At 53.0% G+C, this 16,949-nt stretch overlaps 1 protein-coding gene across 1 annotated transcript in view; it reads right to left on the bottom strand.

Moving 5' to 3' along the window:
• Window positions 1–16,949, bottom strand: part of CUNH6orf132 (chromosome unknown C6orf132 homolog) — a 31,984-nt gene that overhangs the window by 3,169 nt on the left and 11,866 nt on the right. Inside the window, 2 exon segments of the mRNA XM_055613329.1 lie at window positions 3–1,721; window positions 4,610–4,685. Coding sequence (XP_055469304.1) covers window positions 3–1,721; window positions 4,610–4,685 — 1,795 coding nt within the window.

The following is a 16,949-nucleotide window of genomic DNA, read 5'->3' as shown; positions in this document are numbered from 1 at the left end:
CCCAGGTGTGGCCTTAGGTGATGTGGTCTGCTCAGGTGCAGGCTTGAATGGCAAGGCTAGCCCAGGTGTGGCCTTAGGGAGTATGGCCTGCCCAGGGGTAGGTTTGAATGGTGTGGTTGGCCCAGGTGTGGCTTTGGGTGGTGTGGTTGATCCAGGTGAAGCCTTGGCCTTGATTGTTGTGGCAGGCAGAGGGGTGGCAGACAGCTGGGGTGGATTCTTGGTGACAGGCTTATGGAATCTGCCATTATCAGTCCCGTTTTCAAAGGTTCTTCCCCCTTCCAGCCGGGGTTTGAGAGGCAGAGACCCTATACTGGGCTTGGCTTCTTTCTCGGAGGAGGTGGCAAACCGAGCCTCTAGCTTGTTGCGGATCTGCCTGACGCTGGGAGCTGGAGCATCCTGGGGGATATAGTCCACAGGGGGTAGGACCGGGCTGCTGGCTGCTTCTCTCTCTGGCAGGCTGCTGCTGGAGGGGCTCTTCTCAGGAGCACAGGGTTGCACCTTCTCAGGCAGGCTTGGCGGAGCTGCCTCCTCTGATGGTCTCGTGTCCTTCCTGTTCTCCTTGTCCTTCAAGGCCACCTTAGACAATGGCCTGTGGCCAAGCGATCGCTCCTCTTTCCTGGACCCACAGAGATAGGCCGCCAGCTCACTTCGAAGCTTTTCCATCTGCCGGGGGTCCCTCCAGTCCACAGGTTCTGATGAGTCTGTGTCCTCCAGACTGGAGGGGTTGGGTTTGGGGTTGAGAGCAGGTGAGCTGGATTTGGGGGTCTTCAGAAGTCCAGCAGATAGAGGGGCTGCCTGCTCAGTAGAGGGCAAAGGGGGAGCGGGTGGGGGCAGGGAGGGTGCTGGTGGAGGGAGTGGGGGAGGGGGCGGAGGCAAGAGAGGGGCTGGCGGTGGCGCTGCGGCTTGCCCATTTGTCTGGGGTTGGGGCTGCCTGGGCCTTGGGCTTCCTGGTGCCTCAGGCCTAGGCTCTCTGGGCTGCTCTGGCTCTGGGGCCCTGTCTGGATAAACTTGAGATGCAGGGCGGATGTTGAAGCTGGGGGGCAATGGGAGGTGGGTGGAGGTCTTCTGGGTGGCTTCCTCCTCCTCCGGGGAAGTCCCTGGTGCTTCCTGAACTGGGATAGATGAAGTCCTGACTGGAGTTGGGGGAGGCACCTTAAATGACCTGGGGAAGGTGAGGTGGGGCTCTGGGCTAGGCCCGAGGGAGCTCCCCTTTAGTTCAGCAGGGCTTTTGGGGGGGCTGGTTCTGGGGTCTTCTGGCTGCCTGCCGTTGAGTGCTGCTTCTGATTTCCACTTGCTAATACCCCCAGTGGGGAATTGCCGAGTTCCAGTTGAGTGAGAAGAGACTGGAGATGGGGGTCCGGGGGCTGGCAAAGAAGGTGGGAGAGGGGTTAGAAAGGCTGACGGCGGGGCAGGGGGGATGAAGTCAGGAGGGGTAGGTGTTGATGGCGGGGAGAGGGTAGATAAGTCCAGGACTGGAGGTGGAGGTGGGGCTGTGCTGGGTGGGGGTGGGGGTTCCAACAGCAGGGGAGGGGGAGGGGGAGGACCAGGTGGAGGTGGTGGAGGAGGGGCCTCTCCTGGAGGCTGTGAGGTGTCCTGGGGTGGCCCTGGGGCTGGGCCTGGGGGAGGTGGGGGGATGGATGAGTCCAGGTCATAGTGTACAGGCCTCAGGTCGCCCACAGAGCTGTATAGCCGGAGGTTGCCATTGACTAGTGTGCTGGCACCTGGAAGGGAAGACAGAGAAATAGAGTTGAGCCAGGCTCCGCCTCTGTCCCTCTTTTAACACTGCTTTCTTTTTCTGTTTCTTTCTTGAGTGTGTGTGTGTGTGTGTGTGCGCGCGCGCGCGCGCGCGCATGCGCATGCAGGGGGCCCATGGCAGCCTGTGGCTGTCTGAGAGCTTCTGGGAATAAGTTGTCTCCTCCCACCGTGTGGGTTCTGGAGACTAAACTCAGCTCAGATTTGGTGGCTCACCGTATCCACTGAGCCATCTTTCCCACCCAAAGCTAGTGTCTGTGTCTGGCACAGGGTTGGCCAAGGGAAACACTAGTTCCAACCCTTTCATCCTAAACCTGACTGAGGAGCAGCAATACCCCCTATGTCCTGAGCTGTCCTAGGAGTGTTTCCCCTTCTTACTGTGAAAGGGTTAGACTAACTTTGTAACCTGTGTGTCTTCTAAAGCCTATAGCTTTGAGTTTTAGGTTCAGGTTAAGCTAAAGCCTCTTAGTACCTTTCCAGAGAACGGAGGAATGTGACCCTATCTGTGAGGACAGATTAAAAAAAAAAAAAAAAAAAAAAAAAAGACAAGCAAGCAATGACCTTCACTCAGCAGAAAAAAGACCAGACCCTTGTCTTTGAGATAGCATTTCTTAGCAACAAACCCAGACTTCTTCTGAGTAGTTTTGACCTGCAGCCAAAAGTCTGCAGCCCCTAATCTTCAAGGATGAGCTAACCACCCCCACCTTAAATTGCAGCTGCATCCACACTTGGCAGGACTGGCCAAGCTTGAGCACCTAAGACTAACCAGTTATCTTACTTTATAGCTTCCTCATCCAATCCTAAATTGTCAAAACTGCAACTTCAAATTTCCCGCAATTTTTCTTTTAAAAACCTAAAGGCCTTTGTCTCCCGGTGCCACTCTTTGCTGACTGGCAGAGGTGACCGAAATGGTTAATAAACCTCTTGCTTTTGCAACGAGTCTTGGTCTGGGGGAGTTTCTGGGAAGGGCGCGATCTTGAACTCCTGAGCTGTGAGACCCCAGGTCTAGGTCTTACAACTGTACTAGGCAGCTGACCACTCCAGGCCCTGGAGCAGCCTTGGGTGCTGATACTAAACCCTGTGAGCCCCTGTGAGGAGTTCTTTGTCTAGAGGAAGCCAGATGTGGCAGCTCATTCCCTAAACCTGTAATCTCAACAGAGATTACATATTGAGATTACATAATCTCCGGAGAATTGCCAAGAGTTCAAGGCCAGCCTGGGCTACATAATGAGACTGTGTCTCAAACAAACAGTAAGAACCACAGATAAATAAATTCAGGAAGCGGGTAAAGGCTTGCAGCACTAACATGAGAACCTGAGTTCAGAGCCCAGCACCTACATGAGAGGTGCTGTGGTCAGCCCAGTGCTGAGGAGGCAGGGGCAGGCCAGTCCCTCGGGCTTGCTGGCCAGCTGGTCTTGCCCAATCGCTAAGCGTCAAGTTCAGTGAGAGACCTGGTCTCAGAAAAACAGGGTGGAACGGGATGGAGAGAAAGCACTTGGTGTTGGCCTCTGGTCCCCACTCACACTGACAGGTGCACGTGCAACACACAAACACACACAGAGGGAGAGTTGTACATGCATACCACATACACACATCCCCACACTCACAGGTACACACGCATAGCACACCACACACGTTAAGAAAAAGGGAGGGGTGGAGGAGGGCCACCAAAACAGGGATCATGGAGAGAGGTGGCAAGTGGTGAAGAAGAGGAGGAAGCGATCTGCACAAACAACTAACCCATTCTCTCGGGAGACCCCGAGTCTCGGGAGCCCATCCCTGTCACAATGGGGCCTCTACAGCAGGCTCCCGGCTGGTGGGCGGCGCACAGGAAGGGAGGAAACCAGGGCGACAACGTGGCTGCAGAGGTGGACACCTGGGCAGCAGCCTGCCCTCCATCACACTGTTTTCCCATCCCCCACCCTCCTCAAAATGCTTAGGAGAGAGCAGCAAGCCTGAACAAGGGGTTTCTGGATAAGGCTTCTCCCAGCTGCCTGAAAGGAACCCCTAGGTGTCCCCAGAGCAATAAACAAAACCTATACAGAGAGATTCTACCCTCTAAGGCTCCTTGTTTTGTTTCATTCTAGGGTTCGGGGATCAACCCCAGGGCCTTGCTCAAGCTTGACCCCTGGCCTCCGCCACTTGCTCTATGCCCAGCCCCCGAAGCCTATTGGCTAAGGAGCAACCCAACAGACAACCAACACCGTACATTAGTAAATCATTACCATGGAGAAGGCAGGGGAGGGATGCTGAGGTGCCATCTGATTAAGAAGGCCCCACTGGGGAGGTGAGCTTGGAGCAGGGGGATGGCAGGAGGGGGCTGCAATGCAGACTGGGGTGAAAACCTGCCTGGGCTAGTTAAGGAAATCCCTTGTGGCAGAGGTAGGAGGAGGGGTAGGGGGGCAATGAATGAGATCCCAGGAGTCCTCCGGAACCTTTGCTCAGAATGACACTGGATGTCAATGGTCAAATCTGAGCCAAGTGACAGCAAGAGGCTTACATCCACCCCATACATTTAGTCCTCCAGAATTGGCACTGATACTCCCAAGCAGGGAAAGTGTCGGGGGACAGAGCCAGGCCAGCTAGAGCTGAGATGACCCTGGCAGTCTTCCTGCTTTGACCTGCTCCCTCTCCTCTTTCCCACCCAGCCCCCCAAAAGGGGAGTTAGTCAACCATGGCTCTCCCTGTTTCCCAGCTCCACTTGACCTCCACTAAGAGACCTGAGGACTCCGGAGGGCTCTGCCTGCCGCTGGGGAGATGGAGCAGATGTTTGGTGTTTTGGTTTGATTTTTTTAATTCAGGGCCCAAAGAGGAAGGAAAGAAAGATGAAGATGCCACTGGATCAGAGCTCTCTTACCTCCCACTTCCTTGTCTGCAAACTCTTCTGGGACAGAGGGGGTGGGCACAGCCAGCCCATGGTTCTCCTGGGCATTCTGAAAGAGAGCAGGCAGAGATGAGGGGACATGGAGACATGAAGACAGATCTCAAATCCCGGCTGAAGAAACTTCCCAAGTAGATGAAAACACTGAAGGGCAGACGCGTTCATTGTAGATTAATTCATTGTCTGTGCAGCGCCCACGGAGGCCAGAAGAAGACAAACTAGTCACCCAGAGTTGGGAATGACCGTGTGGGTGCTGGGAACTGAACCTGGGTCCTCTGCAAGAGCAGCCAGTGCTCTTAACCAATAAACCACCGCTCCAGCTCCAAGAGTTGGGGATATATTTCAACGGGCAGAGTGTTGGCCTAGTGTACACAGAGCCCGGAGTTGAGCCCCAGCGCTGTAAAAACTGGGTGTGGTAGGGCATGCTTGTGATCTGAGCACTCTGGGGTAGATCAGAAGTTCAAGGATATCCTCAGCTGTATAGTAAGTTTGAGGCCAGCCTGGGACCCAAAAGACTTTGGTTTTTTTTGTTTGTTTGTTTGTTTTGTTTTTGTTTTTAAAGCCATGTCCTGTTGTTTTTTCCTCAGCTGGAACTGTATGCTTTGGGGCAGCCACCCACACTGTCAAATTGTTCATTGCTCTATGCAGATATGAGAACAACCACGAAAGCAATGTTAGCCCAGTCTTATAGCTAGTTCCAGATGAAATTTGCAAATATAGAATCAGCAAAGGCTCAACTACAGATGAATGAAAATCTCAAAAGCAAACCAAGGAGCCAGGCATACTGGCACAGGCCTTTATTTCAAGCTCAGGGCCATCCTGGTCTACAGTGTGAGTTTTAGCTAGAGTGAGACTCTGTCAAAACAAAAACAAGGGCTAGTGAGATGGCTCAGAGGGTGAAGGCGCTTCCTGCCAAGGCTGATGATGAGTTGAGCCGAGATGGTCTCTGGGCCCTAGAACGGGAAGGAGAGAACCAACTCCTGGAAACTCCCCAAATCTAACAGAAAGAACCCTGAGGTGACAAAAGCTAACATCCTCATGCTAACCCTGTTTGCTCCGGGTTTTCATTGGGAATTTACAGAAAAATAAAAAGGTAATGAAGCGGCTCAGGTGCCCTTCTGATCTCCAAGGCGAAGGATGGAAATGTTTACACAGCTGTCGGCTTCTGAGTCTATTTTGCATTCTACTCCCCCCTCCCCACATTTCCATAGATCAACAGAGTGCACACACCTGCTGGTTTGAAGATTGACAGAGTGCAGCAGGCTGGGCTGTGTGTGCTTGTCACGGGTCCAGTGGCCTGACCTCGGTTCCCAAGCCTGCTCTCTTAGCACACATTCTAGTCAGTCTTTTCCCAGCCACCCTCCCAAGCCGCAGTCTTGTGCTCCTCCTGGGGTGGGAGTCGGGGAAGTTATAGCCCTCTCTTTCCCACCCCCTCTCTCCTTTTCTTTATTTCCTTCCCTCCTGCCTTCTTGCTTGGCCTCAGAGTCACCTTTGGAAGAACAGCCAGTGCTCTTAGCTTCTGAGCCATCATCCCTCCAGCCCAAGGATACTTTATCTTAAAAACAAGGTCTTGCTATGTGGCCTCACTCACATTCGCTATTCCCCTGTCTCAGCATTCTGAGTGCTAAAATTACCGTGCGCTACCACAGCAATCCATTCAACTATTCCTGCATAAAAGTTTTTTAGGTTTCTCTATGTGTATGAGTCTTTTGCCCTCATGTATGTCTGTGCACCGTGTGTATATGCCTGGTGCCTCCACAAAGCAGAGGAGGGCACTAGATCCCAAGTTACAGAGGGTTGTGAGCAGCCATGTGGGGTGCTGGGAACTGGACCCGGGTCCTCTGCAAAGACAGTAAATGCTCTTAACTGGCGAGCTGTCCCTCCAGACCCCAACTCTTCCGCAAATTTGGTTTCTTCATGTAAAATACAGATATTAGGAGGCCCACGTACACATGAGAGGAAAATGCTCGTTAGACACTAACCTGAAAGGGTCCTGCCTGAGCACATCCTTCCCAACAAAGACAAAGAGCTGCCAGCCATCAACGCCCAGCTCCCTAGCACCCTGGATCACCTGCATGTGCATTCTCTCTGCCTTTCCAGCCTTGCTTTTTTGTTTGTTTGTTTCTTGAGACAAGGTTTCTCTGTGTAGCCCTGGCTGTCCTGAAACTCTCCATGTAGACCAGGCTGGCCTCGAACTCAGAGATCCACCTGCCTCTGCCTCTCAAGTGTGGGAATGAAAGCCATGTGCCACCATTGCAGAGCCTGTTTGCTCCTTTGTTTGTTTGTGCTTGCTTGTTTTGAGGTGCTGGGGATGAACTCTAGATTTTCATGGTCTCACTCTTCAGGTCAGGTGACCTTGAATCCTGCCTAAGCCTCCTAAGTGCAGGTATATGGACAGGCACCACAACATCCAGCTGTTTTGATCCTAAAATACTGCCAACATTTCAGCCTCCCCAGCCCCCAGCCCGGAAGCCTGTCCTGTTAGAATGACTTGTAATAAATACAGCTCAGGCTTAGGGCTGTCTCCTTAGTATCTCCCACACACAAGGAAGGCCGGGCCTCTCACAGTTGTGTTAGAGGTCCTGACATCCAGGCTCATCCCTCCAGCATGCAAACCAAGCAGTCCCTAGATCCCCAAGCCCCGCGATTCCCTCACATCTCGTGGCTTTAGCTCTTAGCAGCTGCTTCCAACTCACTGGAGAGGAGGAGGATACAAGCAAATGGAGCTACAAACTCGTTTGAATCTCAGCCTCAGAAAACCAGCTGGGGAGCTTCCTCCTTTGCATACAGGTCCTAGACTGCTGGAGTCAAGAGCACAGGCCTGGATGGTGACCCGTTCAGTGTGGACAGCGCAGGTGTGGACTCACCATCCTCCTTGGACACTGGGAACTGAGGCAGAGCCTCGTGAAGAAGAGGGTCTGGGGACAGCGAGATGGCCCAGTGGGGAAAGAGCTGGCTGTGTAGGCATGAGGACCTGGGTTCCTGGACCCTAGAACCCACATGAAGCTGGATGCTGTAGTGAGGGGAACCCCAGCACGCCCATGGCAGAGGAGAGTCACTGGAAGTGGAAGTGTGCCAGCCAGCCAGCCTGGCACAAGTACAAGAGACCCTGTCTCCATCGAGTAGAAGGCGAAAAGCAACACCCAAGGTTGTTCTCTGACTTACTTCCACACGTATGCTGTCACAGGAGCCTGCAGCTTTCCCCACGTCAGACATGTGTGTGTGTGTGGGTGTGTGGGTGTGTGGGTGTGTGTGCGCGCGCGCATGTGCGAGAGCACACACACATAAAGAGAAGGGCTTGGAGGTGCATTTACAGGCTCTGTATGATCCTGGAGTTGTGCCACGAAGAGCATTCAGGGACAGTTGGCAGTTCCTGGCTGTAAACAGCTTACCAGATAACAGTATTTTATCAACAATACATTCCCGAATGTTACCAAAGTCTCTATCCCTAGGCAGTGTGCCCAAGGACTTGGGGATAAAAGGACACAATTTCTCAGCTCTTATGAGGTTGAGAAGGAAACAAAATACAGTTTTAAAGCTTTTTTTTTTTTTTTTTTTTTTTTTTTTTAATAAGAGGTGTTGTAAAACAAAAGCAATCAATCTCCAGAAGGTTCTGGGGAATTTTCTTTTTTTAACAGATATATTTTTTAAAGATTTATTTATTTCTTTCGAATAGTTCTATCTGTATGTACACCTGCACCCTGCACGCCAGAAGACAGCAGTAGAAGGTATAGATGGTTGTGAGCCACCATGTGGTTGCTGGGAATTGAACTCAGGACCTCTGGAAGAGCAGTTACAGCTCTTAACCACTGAGCCATCTCTCCAGCCCCTGGGGAATTCTTTATACTGTTCCAACTGCCCCACACATTAGGGTTAGTTAGAAAACTAACCCTATTAAGCAAAACACAGCAAGACTGCTAGAACGGTAGTGATTTTGCTTAAACTAGAGCGGGGGAGATGCTGCTGTAAAGCAGTTGCCCCGTTAGCACCAAGGATCTGAGTTCAGATCACCAAATCTCACGTAAAAAAAAAAACAAAAAAAACCCAAAAAACTCACTGCAGTGTCACGCAGCTATAATCCCTGCGCTCGGTGACTCAGGCCTTTAATCCCAGCACTGGGGCGGCAGAGGCAGTCTGAGGCCAGCCTGGTCTAGAGTGAGTTCAGGACAGCCAGGGCTATGTAGAGAGATCCTGTGTCAAAGAACAAATAGCAAAAAAACAAAACAAAACAAATGAGAGAGAGACAGCGACAGAGAGAGGATGACTCTAGCCTGGCACGTGCTAGTTCCAGCCACTGAAGAACTCTCACAGAAGGCGGAAGACTGCGATGGCGGGCTTACACAGCTGGGTTAGAGTCTCAGAGTGTACCTAGCGCAGGCTAGCCTGCGGGATAGCTGTGGGAACTGTAAGAAAACCCAGCTTGACCGTGGGCGGCACCTCCCCCGGCTCGGAGCCCTGGACTGTGTGTTAGCGTGAGAAAGCTACGTGGGCACCAGGTGCGCATGCACCGTCTCTGCTCCGGGCCGTGGATGAGCCGTGAGCCGTGAGCAGCTAGCTCACGCTCATTTCCCCACGGTGCAGGGCTGTAAGCCTGGAAGCTCAAGAAACCCTTCCTCATCTAAGCTGCTTTTTTTTTGTCATTTCCCTGCTTTGTCACAGCAACAGAAAGGAAACTAAGACGATGCCAGGGACTGACACCCGAGGTTGTCTTCCGACCTCCGTGTGTAACCACGACCCCACAGGCAGGCACACGTACAAACAGGAACATTTAAACGCTTGTATCACACACACACGAAGAAGCTTAGCTGAAAGCCGGGAGGGGATGGTGGTGCACCGGGAGGCAGAGGCAGGCGGATTTCTGGGAGTTCTAGGATAGCCAGGGCTACACAGAGAAACCATGTCTGGAGAAGAAAAAAAGAAAAAAGCTCGGCTGGACATGGTGGTGCATACCTGTAATTCCAGCAGTTGGGAGGTAGAGGCAGGAGGACCGCATTTAACAGTGACCTGGGCTGTATGAGACCGCGTCTCAGAAAAGTAAAAGCAAAGTTGTGTCTTTCCTCTGGGCCAACAAGATGGCTTAGAGGAGAATATGCTGCCCCATAATGTAAGCCTGCAGGCTGGAGAAGCAGAGGCAGGGGAACCCCTGAGGCTCACTGGCCACCCTGCCCAGAGGAATGGATTATCACCCAGGTGGGGTGTGGCCGAGGAAGACAGGACGTTGACATCTGCCCTACACACACACACACACACACACACATGCCCACACCTACATAACCAAGAACATACACCTCACAAAGAAAAGGACAGCGCCTGGGACGCAGCTCAGTTGGTACAGTGCTTGGCTGGACCCCAAGCTCGGATCCTAAGCATGGTAGTATATGCTAGAGTCCTGGCACCGAAGCAGTGGAGGGAGGAGGATCAGAAGCTCAGCATCACCCTGGACTTAATCGTAATGAGTTCTGAGTCCAGTCTTGACTGGAGACTGTTTCAACAACAAAAACAGGACCGCTGTTACAGTTGCGAGGTACGATGCTTGCCTGACACACTAAAGCCCTGGGTTCACCCTCCAGCACAGACAGGCATTTTGTAAGCAGATGCTTTCCCTCCTCTGCATCCTTTCATTGGTCCCGGGGAAGAAATTCGGTTTCCTTGCCGTGGTGTCCAAGCTGGGCCTTTCATAAGGCGGATTTCGTAAGGCTCCCATTGCCATCTCCCCGCTCCACAAACCCTGAGCTCCAACCCGCTTAGCTGGACATCATGGTGTATACCTGTAGTTCTAGCAAGTGGGCTCTTTGGGGCAGAGACCCCTCCTTTTAAAGTTTGTGTTTACCGTGTGTTTGAGGTGTGTGGTGCGTGTGTGGGCTCCAGGGATCGAACCCAGGCCACCGAGCTTGCACAGCATGGACTTTACCTGCTGAGCCAGCTGGCTGAGCACTGAGACACTCCTGAAGGGACTGTGCAGAGGTGTCAGCCCTGAGAACAGTGGTTCTCAACCCCTGGGTCACGACCCCCCGGGTTGCCCACGGACATTTACGGTGTGACTGACCACAGTAGCAGAGCCACAGTTCTGAATGTGGTAGCGTGGTGGCATTAGGAAGGTTGAGAAGCGCTGCCCTACAGGCAGCCCAGCAGCTTGAAGCCCCAGGCCTGGCTACACCTGCCTCCTGCCCTCCGAAAACTGCTACAGCCTCTTGGGGTCTATTTTCCCATCTCAGGCTTCCACAGGGCTGCCTTCCCTGCCTGATGGCCCCTCTTTGCCTGCCGAACTCCTGGCTATCATTCATTCATTCATTCATTCATTCATTCATTCATTCATTCGGTTTTTCAAGACAGGGTTTCTCTGTTTTAGCTCTGGCTGCCTTGGAACTCACTCTGTAGACCAGGTTGGCCTAGAACTCACAGAGATCGGCCTGCCTCTGCCTCCTGGACGCCAGGATTTAAAGGTGTACGCCACCACCGCCTAGCCTTATCTTCTTGGTAATCCAAGTGGGAGTTAACATCCCTTCCCAGTGTATTCTAGGGCCTTAGGACACTACTTTTATAGCTGACAGTTACTACAGACCAACTGAACTCAGCATATGTCAAACATAGCAACCCCGTCGGTCCACACAGGAGCCGGAAAAGACTTGTGAGGAATGTGAAGCACAGGTCGGCTAAGGCCCTCGCCCCAGGACACAGCAAGTGGCCACAGCATTTGGTCTCCCTGTTACCTTGACTCAGTGCGTGCTGTTAGTGGCTATCGAGAGCCACCAGCTGGAGGGGCAGGCCAGCTGAGTTTCTGTACATGCCTTACCAACTAGACAACCGAACAAGTATTTGTTGAAGGAGGAAGTTCCAAAGCGAGCGAGCAAGTGGTAGGAAGAATATAGGATAAAGAAAGTCTGTGTTCTCTCATGCCAGCTCAGCCACCAATCAGCTCAGAGCTAAGTCGGATCTCTCACTTGTTGCATGTGTGTGCTCTCTCTCGCTCTAACCTGTTTCCCACCTCACCCATAAATGTATTCCAAAGTGTCTGGTGAGCCTGGCTCATGAGTTCAGTGTCCCTTCTGTGGCTCTCTGACCTAGGCTCTGTGAATGGTGACCTGGACACACCTGGATACTCGGGCCACCCCGAAAGGACAGGATGTTAGGACAGCCCTACTTCCGCAACCTCCGGGTGCTTGTCTAACTCCAGAGAGGAGGGTGAGGAAGGAGAGTTCTCAGAAGCAGAGTTTCCAGGAGCCACCAGCCAGCAGTCATGGCATGTGCGTCTGTCTGGTTGAGTCTGTGTCCGTCGGCCTTATCTGCTTGGGTCTGTGTGTGTGTGCCTGTGTGTGTGCCTGTGTCTGTGTGTCAGTGTGTGTCTGTCTGTGTGTCTTACAGTGTCACTCTACCTGTGGCCTCGAGCTCTGGTAACATAGCAGACTGTCCAAGATGCTGCCTTTGGGGCATCAGCCTGTGGTTCAATGTACCACGCTTAAGAGACAGCCATTCACATCTCCAGGGGACGGCAGTCAAAAAGCACTATTCTCCCAGAGGACCTGGTTCGATTCCCGACATATGCAAGGCACCTCACAACTTCCCGTCTTAGGGATCCAGTGTTCTTCTGGCCTCTGTGGGCATCACTCACACACACACACACACACACACACACACACACACACACACACACAGCGCACAGACATATATGCAGTCAAAACACTTATGCCACGAAATATAAATACGCCTCCAAGAAAAGTTTAAAACAACAAAACCCCTCTGTGGGTTAGCAAGAGCCTAAACATTTAGGTGTTCCACCCAGGGCATGGCCTGTGACTCTTCTGCCTGGATGATTTGAGGAAATGGGCGTTACCCTTCGGTTGGGGACAAGTCACCAGGAATCCTCTCCTGTCCTTTTCGATATCACTTTAGGATGGGAGAGAAGAGGAAGGGAAGGAGGGAAGAAAGAAGAAAACATGAACAGAGGGAGCAGGTAGACGCACGCACACCCTTGAACCTTGCCTAAGAGTCTGCTGCTCTCCCCCACTGCCAGGGAGAGCCCAAGGAGGCAGGGCTCAACACTCCATCCCACCCCACTGACCTCCTCTTGCCCTGGGACGCACATCCTCATGCCTGGGATTCCTAAGAGTCCAGCCAAGCCCCAAGGGTAGATCCCCAGAGGCTGGGCCAGCAGGCAAATACGTGGCTTAACCTTAGTGTTGTGGAGCCTGGAAGCCTTCCTCACCAAGGCTCCCTCACCAGCCTCCTCCTGAGCCTGTCTGTGCCCCAGCCCTGGGAGGCGGTGGGGTTGGAGTATTGCCTGAGAGGTGTACAGGGCAGAGAGACCCTCCTCCACCATAAGAGCCAGGTATGCTTGGGTCCTCCCACAAGCCCAACCAGAGCATGAGTCACCAGAGGAACTTTCCAGGCACCCAAGGTGCTCAGCTGAGTGAAGCTCAGCTAGCTGTCACTGGTTTGTGGGGGGCCGTGGAGGGATGGATGGTGGAGAGCGCTGGAGGCTGAACACAGGACCTGCCTTAGACCTGGGAGCAGCTGTGTGTTCTTCAGAGCATCAGTCTTTGAATCAGACTCCGGCGGGTGATGTTAGCAATGCGCTCAACTGGGCTGGCCATTTCCTCCTTGGTAGAGTGCTTATGTGCACATAGGACGCCCCAGGTTCAGCCGGAGCTGTGCTCAATCGTTAGAACGCTTGGGGTGTTTACTTAGCATCCAGAAGGCCCTGGGTTTGATTCCCAGCAATGAAGGATCAGGCATGGTAGCGCAGGCTTGTGATCCCAGCATCCCAGAGTAGAGACAGGAGGAGCAGGAGCTCAAGGCTGCACTGGCAAGACGGCTCAGTGGTAAAGATCCCTGCCACAAAGCCTGATGACCTGAGTCCAGTCCCTAGGACCCACATGACAGCAGCTGAGAACTAACTCATACCTGTTCCCTGACTTCCACACTCACGTACACCAAGGCACAAGAGAGCACACACATACACTGAATAAATGACTGTAATAAACACATGTAAAGCTGCGCTTAGCAGCCAACACTTTTAACTCCAGCACTGGGAGGCAGAGGATCTCTGAGTCTGAGGCCTGTCTGGTCTGCATAGAGGGTTCCAGACCAGCCAGGGCAACATAGTAAGGGTCTGTCTCAATAAACAGTAAGAAAGAAAGGAGCTTAAACTAATTAATTACTAAAAGCTCAGGGTGATCTTTGGCAACAATGAACTCAAGCTTAGCCTGGGGATGTGTGAGCCCTCGTCTAAAAGTGATCCTATGGGACTGGAAAGATGGCTCAGTGGTTAGGAGCACTGTCTGCCCTTCCAAATGGACCTGGGTTCAATTCCCAGCACCCACATGGCAGCTCACAACTGACGATAACACCAATTCCAAGGGTTCTGACACCTTCACTCTAATGCACATAAAATTACATTAAATTAATTATTTTTTAAAAATTAAAAAAAGAGAAGTGACCTCTGTGGCTCCCCACATCCTCTTGCTTGCCTTGGCTTCCTGGGGTCAGAGCTGTAGGGCCTGGCTGCTGCTAGGCCCCTGCCCCAGGTCTCAGCTCTAGCCCTCCCTCCAGGGTGAGGAGTAAGTAGGGCCAAAGGAGCAGGTCCTTGACATCCACACTGCTGTCTTCCAGACACGACTCCAGACTCGTCTGCTTAAATTCCACTTAAATTCTGCTTAAATTCAACAAAAAGAGTCCACTTTTTGTTGAGGTCTTTGATCCACTTGGCCGAGTCCACTTTTTAATTCCTCTTCCTGCTCAGCCCTCCCAAGGCAGCCACAGTGCTGCATGCTCATGAGCCCAGGGGCTAGCCAAGGGGTAGCTGTTTATAGGTAAGGATGAGGGTGAAGATGGCGTTGGGGGTTTGTGTTGGGACTCTTGTGAGTGACGGGGTCGGGTGGGCGGGAAAGGGGGAAAGCTCCACCTTTCCTCTCACTGCAGGCCTCTGGCACCTCCTACCCCATAACCTTGCCACTCGGCATCATGTACACGAATCAGTCCAACCCACACTACCCTGTTTAGGCCTTGAGCTTAGGGATGACCCCCCGAGATGGTGGAGTAGCTTCATGGCAGGGCTGAAGGTGCCTTCAGCTGTTAGAGCTCCCTGGTCTAAAGGAGGGAGGGGGCCTGGAAGAGTCAGGTCTCTCCTGCAGCCCAGGGATTTCCTCCCCTTGGCAGGGCCAGGCCTGTGTGACTCAGAGGGTAGGGCAACCCAGGGAACTCTCATCGCCCTGGGCACCTCTAGACCTGTCCAGCCAGTTTGCCCATATTTACCACATGGACATTTAATTTCTAATTTCTCATAAGCATCAGCCTGGGGATGGTCGGATCAGATGGGGTGCAGAGCAGAGGTCACCCCAGTGGAAAGGACAGCTTTCCAATCCGCTTCTTCTTGGGGTTTAGCTCTTGAAAGCACTGGGCAGCCTCAGCCTTGAGTTCTGGGTTCCATCTCCTCTAGGAGACAGGGGAGAGGTTATTCTGCCAAATGCCTGTGGCAGAGACCCAGCTCCAACCTCTGCTGCTCTTTTTGTTTTGAGACTGGGTCTCTCCCTGTGTAGCCCTGGCTGTCCTGGAACTCAAAGAGATCTTCCTGCTTCTGCCTCAAGTGCTGGGACTAAAAAGGTGTGTGTCTGGCCTCTGTTGCAGGCCTTCTCTTCTGGCATTCCTTTTTATGATTGTCAACGCCACTATTATTCCAATTATTATTTTGTGTGCAAGTGCCATGCACATACGTGAGGGTCAGAGCCAGTTCTGTTCTACCATGGGGGCTCCAGGGGCCCTGACTGCAGCCATAAGGCTGGGCGGCAAGAGCCTTTATCCACAGTTCTCTCACAGGCCCAGGTCTCCGTGTTCTCCATCCCCACCCCACAGCAGGGAGTGAACCCAAACTATGTCACACGCTCAACAAGGGCTTGCTGAGCCACACCTCAGCTCTTATTTATCTTTATTTTGAAACAAGACTCTGCCACCTGTAGCCCAGACACATCAACTCTCAGTCCTCCTCCCTCCATCTGCTGAGCAGCTGGGATCTCACTTAGCTAAGAAAGTTACAGTTAAGGACACCCTAGAGGACCATCCACAGTAGTAAGCCCTACCAAAGGGCAAGGAATCAGAGGCCAGGAGAGAATAAGGGCCTGGCCCTCCATCACTCCACAACCCTAGGCAGGGCTGGGACTGGGAACAGGTACTTGATGACCAATCCCAGGTACTTGATGGCCAATATCCAGCCTAGTCTCTAAGGAACCCAAGGGTCAGTCTCACGATTGGCCTTTGGTTATAGATACTTGAGAAAGTATTTCTTAGATTGAGGACATCTGAGGGCTACCGCTTTTTGACCCCGTCCCCTGGCTGGCTCTTGAAAGGAAGTGAAGATGAGGGAACACTCAGAAGATGGTCCAAAGACCCCTGGGCCTGTCACCTGTTTTCTCAGGTGATGGTCTCTGCTCCCCCCACCCCTCACCTCTGGGCCTGGTGGTGCTCTCTGCAGGTAGGACGGTAGGGAAGGGCTGATGCCCCCAGAGGTTTAGTGCCAGGCAGAAGGGGCAAGGCTCAGGGACTGGCCAAGGGTCCCTCCCACCCCGACATGCTGCTGGGGGGGGGGGGTGTCTTCTGTGTCCGTACATGTGTGTGAGCCCACACACACCTGGGGCACTGGAAGAAAGCCCAGAGCCTATGGCAGGGGTTTGAGATCAGATAGGAGAAAATGAGCTGCTCAATTGACCTCCCAGAGCAGGTGGTGAGCGACGCTGGAAGCTGCTCCAGGCCCCGTAACCTGAAGCAGGAGCAGAGCTGCAATTAGGCCAAGGGGGTCTGAATTTAAAGCTCCCCAGAGGCAGGCTTCCGGGGCCTGAGAGTCTTCAGCTAAAACTCACTGTAGACCCTTTGAAGCCATTTAAGGGGTGGGAGTGATTCTGTCAAGGGTCCTAGAAGGGGAAGACCAAAGCTGCCAGGTGGGGCATGGAGGGAAAGTTAAGGCAGCCTGTGGGGGGGAAGGGGGCTTGGGTCTTAGCTCTGCAGGACCATAAGCAAATCATTTCCTGTCTCAGGACTACAGCCTCCAGGGCTGTGAAGTGGGGGTTTGCGGCAAGTGCTTTGGGAGGGAGGGTGGCTCTCTTCTCACGTACTCCATTCTAGCTGTGATGGCAGGGGGGTGGGACAGGCCGGGTGCTCCACCTGCCTTTCCTCGATTAGCCAGCGTTGAAGGAATGTGGTCATCGTCCCCTTCTGGGTCCAGTTCCTGCCCTGTACAGGACGCACCCAGCACCCATGGACCTAACAGGCTTCAGTTGTTGGCTTGATGGTGTGCCTCCTCTCCCGTTCTCCACGGTGGGGCCTTCCT

Source organism: Psammomys obesus, unplaced genomic scaffold (assembly GCF_907164565.1).
Source record: "Psammomys obesus unplaced genomic scaffold, mPsaObe1.curated_primary_1811, whole genome shotgun sequence".
Taxonomy (NCBI): domain Eukaryota; kingdom Metazoa; phylum Chordata; class Mammalia; order Rodentia; family Muridae; genus Psammomys; species Psammomys obesus.
This window is presented reverse-complemented; position numbering and strand designations above follow the sequence as displayed.